This window comes from Nansenia antarctica (genome assembly GCF_963989245.1).
Source record: "Nansenia antarctica genome assembly, chromosome: 11".
NCBI classification, from domain to species: Eukaryota; Metazoa; Chordata; class Actinopteri; order Argentiniformes; family Microstomatidae; genus Nansenia; species Nansenia antarctica.
In genome coordinates, this window is record NC_137681.1 from 21,813,039 (window position 1) to 21,819,038 (window position 6,000).

Genomic DNA, 6,000 nt, shown 5'->3' on the forward strand with positions numbered 1-6,000 from the left:
AAAATGTAAAAATAAATAAATAAACGACAAAATAAAAATCAAGGTAGTGAAAAAAAACAACAACAAGAAATCAAGAAATTTCAAGACAAAAAAAAAAAGCCAAATGCTGAGAGAAGGTCAGGTGGCTGGCGAAAGTCTAAAGTCTATGTTACTAGAAAGTTCCCCATGATGGTTCTGAAGGTTTAGTTTACCTGTGCAGAGTTGGGCGGCCCAGTCTGAATCAGGTGGCCAGTCTGGCTCGGGGGGCCCAGTATGGGATCCTTTCAGAGGGTGATGTGTGTTGTCCCGGCGCCACCTCAGAATGAGGACCGTGGTTTAATACCCAGAGTGCTTTTAACCTCGGCCTGGTCACATGACACCATTAGGCTGCCTTGTGCCCCTCTGTGCCCCCCTATACCCCTCTAACACCCCTCCTGCCCCCCGTGTTCCCCGTCCCCAATAGTCACAGTCTCTGCTTTCCTAATCTCATAAACACTTCCTCTGCACAATCCTCCATCCCTCCCCCCTTTCTTCTCTCTCCCTCTCTCTCCCTCTCTTTCTCTCCCTCTCTCTTTCTCTCTCCCTCCCTCCCTCTCTCTCGCTCCCTCTCTCTTCCTCACACTCAACAAACCCTTAAAAACCACGCAGCCAATCGTCATGACTCTACCCTACATACCCCTAACCTTCAGTTCTGCACTCTAGCCCTGGTAAACATCCTCCTAAACCAGCTCATTTCCTGCCTGTAGATCAGCGTCCTAGCGCCTGTCTGTCTGTCTGTCTGTCTGTCTGTCTGTCTGTCTGTCTGTCTGTCTGTCTGAATCAGGGGTGTCTGCTGTCTGTCTGTCTGGACCAGGGGTGTCTGCTGTCTGTCTGTCTCAATCAGGGGTGTCTGCTGTCTGTCTGTCTGAATCAGGGGTGTCTGCTGTCTGTCTGTCTGGACCAGGGGTGTCTGCTGTCTGTCTGTCTGGACCAGGGGTGTCTGCTGTCTGTCTGTCTGTCTGTCGCCTGTCGTCCGTGGCTGAACCAGGGGTCTCTGCTGCCTGTCTGTCTCAATCAGGGGGGTCTGCTGTCTGTCTGTCTGGACCAGGGGTGTCTGCTGTCTGTCTGTCTCAATCAGGGGTGTCTGCTGTCTGTCTGTCTCAATCAGGGGTGTCTGCTGTCTGTCTGTCTGTCTGAACCAGGGGTGTCTGCTGTCTGTCTGTCTGAATCAGGGGGGTCTGCTGTCTGTCTGTCTGGACCAGGGGCGTCTGCTGTCTGTCTGTCTCAATCAGGGGGGTCTGCTGTCTGTCTGTCTGAACCAGGGGTCTCTGCTGCCTGTCTGTCTCAATCAGGGGTGTCTGTCTGTCGCCTGTCGTCCGTGGCTGAACCAGGGGTGTCTGCTGTCTGTCTGTCTCAATCAGGGGAGTCTGCTGTCTGTCTGTATGGACCAGGGGTCTCTGCTGCCTATCTGTCTCAATCAGGGGTGTCTGCTGTCTGTCTGTCTGGACCAGGGGTGTCTGCTGCCTGTCTGTCTGGACCAGGGGTCTCTGCTGCCTGTCTGTCTCAATCAGGGGGGTCTGCTGTCTGTCTGGACCAGGGGTCTCTGCTGTCTGTCTGTCTCAATCAGGGGTCTCTGCTGCCTGTCTGTCTCAATCAGGGGTGTCTGCTGTCTGTCTGTCTGAACCAGGGGTGTCTGCTGTCTGTCTGTCTCAATCAGGGGTGTCTGCTGTCTGTCTGTCTGAATCAGGGGTGTCTGCTGTCTGTCTGTCTGAATCAGGGGTGTCTGCTGTCTGTCTGTCTGAATCAGGGGTGTCTGCTGTCTGTCTGTCTGTCTGAACCAGGGGTGTCTGCTGTCTGTCTGTCTGAACCAGGGGTGTCTGCTGTCTGTCTGTCTGTCTGAACCAGGGGTCTCTGCTGTCTGTCTGTCTGTCAGGAGTCACTGTGTTAAAGACGCCCCTAAACAAACCTGCCTGTCAGGAGATACACTGGGCATGGGAGGGGCCGGGGTGTGTGTGCGTGTGTGTGTCTCTCTGTGTGTGTGTGTGTGTGTGTGTGTGTGTGTGTGTGTGTGTGTGTAGGACCGGGGGGAGGTGTACCAAGGCAGATCCTGTAATTAGCAGCACTCACCCAGAGGGGCACTGGGACAAAAGACATCTGTAACTCACACACAAAGGGCACCGGCAGAGTCCTCCTGACCCCCCCCACACACACACACACACACACCGCCTCTTGCAGGCCTGGGCCGGTTAGCAACATCTGGAAGTGCTCTCTGTGTCTGTCAGTCAGTGAGTCTCTGTGGGAGAGGCACGGGACTTTCCAACTGGATATTACGGGTGGGGGGTCACAGAAGAATGCTAGGTATGTGTTCCAGAGGACAGAATGGTTCGGCCCGTGGAGTCCACTGTTCTGTGGGTCGGCTGCTCGGGCTGTCAACAACCAATCAGAGTCCCAGTCCTTTACAGTGAGGGGGAGGATGGGGGTCAGCAGCAGGGGGACATCCTGTCCAGCCTGTCGGGAGCCACGCCCACTCCACCGTCTCCCCAGCCTGATTGGTTGGTCCCCTCAGTGTCGCGGACAAGAGGGAGGTCCAGTACGCTCCAGAGGTTAAACAGGCCCCCGGTTCTCAGAAACACATCCACCGGACCAAAGAAAAACACAGGGAGAGGAGAGGGGGGCCCCCCAAGTGACAGAACGGGTGGAGGAGAGAAGAGGAGGAGGAGGAGGTGGAGGTGGTGGTGGTGGTGGTGGTCCCGTGGGAGCGGCCCCGCCTCCCTGCCTGTCATTTCTCCAGCAGCTGCTTCCTCTGCTGCTCCAATAGGGCCTCCAGGTGGTCCGCCCTCTTCAGGGCAGCCTATCAGAGGAGAGCACAGGGGTTTATTTACGCTGTCAATCATCTCCAGGCTCAATGTGTTCCTACCCCCTCCCCCTCCCCCTACCCCTACCCCCCGCCTCTGTGTTGACTCAGAGTAAAGCCCCCCCACCCCCAACAGACAAATACAGTCTCCCCCCCCCCCCCTCTATGTTCACTCAGTCTCCGTGGCAATCCTCTCACCGCCCCCCCCCCACCCCCACTCACCTCATGCTGTTTCCGAAGGCTGCTTACTGTCTCCTCCTTTTTCAAGATAGCCGACTTCACCCTGTCAAAACAGACGACAGTACAAATGTAAAGAAACAGCCATTTTGTTGCCCACTGAGAAATTTTTAAAATCTGGAACACAAATCTTTGGTTCGTTCATCTATTCTAATGGTATATGGATGGTATCATATAAACTACCCCCCAGCACTGTGCCTCCTGAGACACCAGCTTCCCCCTATACTGTGTCTCCTAAGATTTCTACTGTACTAATTCTACTTCTACTGTTTCTCCTTCTTTCTTTCTTCTATCACGACGACTGCCAATGGCCCCTGGCCTGAGCTAGATTACTCTTCCTGCTACGACTGGTGAATTGATGATTCACTTGCTTAGTCAAATGTATCGGTTGTAAGTCGCTTTGGAATAAGGCGTCTGCTAAATGCCAAAAATGTAAATGTAAATGTTGAGATAAAAAAAAAATCTCCTCCCCCTCCTCCACCTTTACCCCCCAACCCCCCCTCCCTCCTCTTCCTTCTCCTCACCGTTGGTGGACCTCGGCCAGCTCCTCCTCCTTCTCCCTGGTCACCCTCTCCACCTCCAGGCGGAGGCGCGCCCGCACCTCCGACACCTCCGTCTTCATCCTGCGGTTCTCCTCCTCCGTCGAGACCAGGCGCTCCGCAAACTCCTGTCTGATCACCTCCGCCAGGCTCCGCCTCTCCTCCGCCAGCTTGTCTCTGGTCTGGAGGGAGGGGGGAGAGGGGGGGGCGAGAGGATGGAGGAGGAGGGGGGGGGGGAGAGTGGGAGAGGGGAGGGTGGAGGAAAAGTGAGAGAGGGGAGGGTGGAGGAGGAGGGGGAGAGGTGGAGCAGGTTACATTTTGGTTATCTTACTCGTTTTTGCATTGAGGATTGATTCCAAATCCTTATTTTTGAAGGGGGGGGGGGGCATGGGGGGTGTAAGCACAAAACTTGGTACACTTGTACAGTTTGGGGTCCTGAACATTTTCAGACGTGGAGCCCTCAAAAAAATTGTGTATTTTGCTTCATATCTCCTTAACCAAACATGATAACACTGAACAGATTATGTCTACCCCCATGTTTTGAGGATTACAATGATACCATACACAACATCATAAAATGTTCTGGTGAATAGTTAGTGGTGAAATCAGTGACGTTGTGAGAATGATTAAAATGAAATCGCAGTATCTGAGAAAATGCATATTCAATTTTCATAATAGATTTCATGTAATAATGTATTTACTATAGTTCTCTAGGTCCAGAATTGTCTATTAGGCTATGAATGTAGGTATTTCAGTTGTTGCAGCTTACTTGGAAAGTGTTGACAGAGTGGATGTGGTGTGGGACTGCTAAAGCAAACAGCTTAAAGTCCCAGACAAGACAGAAGCGAGGAACGGGCACAAGAACAAGAGTGGATGGAAAAAACAAGATACCAACCAACTGGAAAGGCTTCCTGAGAGTGGATGAAAACAAAACAGAACTGTTTCACTTCCTGGCCAGGAACCTTGTGGAAATGTCAACGACCAAACAAGTTGTTTCCAGGTACGGACCCAATGCTCTGTCAACTCACCCACTACTAGACACACATCATCTTTCCCCTTGCACACATGAGGAGGCAGATACAAGGATGCTACTCCATGTGGCGGATGCTACATGAAAGGGGTATAGAAAGATCATCCTGCGCACTGTGGACACAGTTGTGTTGTGGTCCTAGCCATTGCACACGTGTCTGAGCTGGACATTGAGGAGCTGTGGGTGGCGTTTGGGACTAGTAAGAACTTCAGGTACATACCCATCCATGAGATCAAAACAAAGGCTCCTCCTGTGTTCCATGCTTTTACTAGCTGTGACAGTGTCTGCATTTGCAACCAGTGGCAAGAAGGCAGCATGGGAAACCTGGAATGCCTATGACATGGCAACAGTGGCCTTCATGGCTCTGTCACAGGCTCCAAACAGCATACAGGAGGAAGTTATGTCTACTGTGGAGCGCTTCACAATTCTCAATTTGCCTACAGAGCTAACAGGTCCACAGAGGATGCCATCGCCACAACTCTCCACTCTACCCTGTCCCACCTGGAGAGAGGAGGGCAGGGAGGTAGAGTGGAGCTACGCACGGCTGCTCTTCGTGGACTTCAGCTCAGCATTTAACACCATCCTACCCGACAGATTGGTGCCCATACTCCTAGACCTCGGACTAGACCACCTCCTCTGCCGGTGGTCCACGGACTTCCTGTCTGACCGCGCCCAGAGGGTCAGGATAGGCCCCCACACCTCCACAGCCATCAGCCTCAGCACCGGATCCCCCCAGGGCTGCGTGCTGAGTCCCCTATTCTATTCCATCTACACCCACGACTTCATCGCCGTCCACCCCAGCAACGCCATCATCAAGTTCGCTGACGACACCACCGTGGTGGGCTGCATCTCCGAAGGTGACGAGGCTGCGTACCGCAACGAGGTGGAGCAGCTGTCAGTCCTGTGCAAAGCAACCTGCAGCTGAACAAGCTAAAGACCCAGGAGATGATTGTGGACTACAGGAGGAAGAAGACCGTCATACAGCCCCTGTACATCGATGGGGGCTGCGTGGAGAGAGTCTCAGTCTTCAGATTCCTGGGCGTCCACCTGGAGGATGACCTGACCTGGAGAACCAACACCACGGCGATCGTCAAGAAGGCACAGCAGAGACTCTACTTCCTGAGAATACTCAGAAACTACCACCTCAGACAAGACCTGCTTGTGTCCTTCTACCGCTGCTCCGTGGAAAGCATCCTCACGTACTGCATTTGCGTGTGGTTCCTCAGCTACACAGCCGCAGAGAGGAAAGCGCTCCAGAGGGTCGTCAACTTGGCCCAGAAGATCATCGGATGCCCTCTCCCCTCCCTGGAAGAACTGTACAACTCCCGATGTCTCAACAAGGCAGTCAAAATCCTCAAGTACCCACACCACCCTGGCTACAA

At 53.3% G+C, this 6,000-nt stretch overlaps 1 protein-coding gene across 1 annotated transcript in view; it reads right to left on the reverse strand.

Annotated features, from left to right (window-relative positions):
• Positions 1-2,737: 2,737 nt before the first annotated feature.
• The window catches only part of cep131 (centrosomal protein 131), a gene marked incomplete at both ends in the record, with an annotated part of 29,885 nt that continues 26,622 nt past the window's right edge, over positions 2,738-6,000 (reverse strand). Inside the window, 3 exons of the mRNA XM_080542479.1 lie at positions 2,738-2,809; positions 3,035-3,095; positions 3,574-3,770. Of these exons, the coding sequence (XP_080398605.1) occupies positions 2,738-2,809; positions 3,035-3,095; positions 3,574-3,770 (330 nt within the window). The remainder of the gene's footprint in view (positions 2,810-3,034; positions 3,096-3,573; positions 3,771-6,000) is intronic.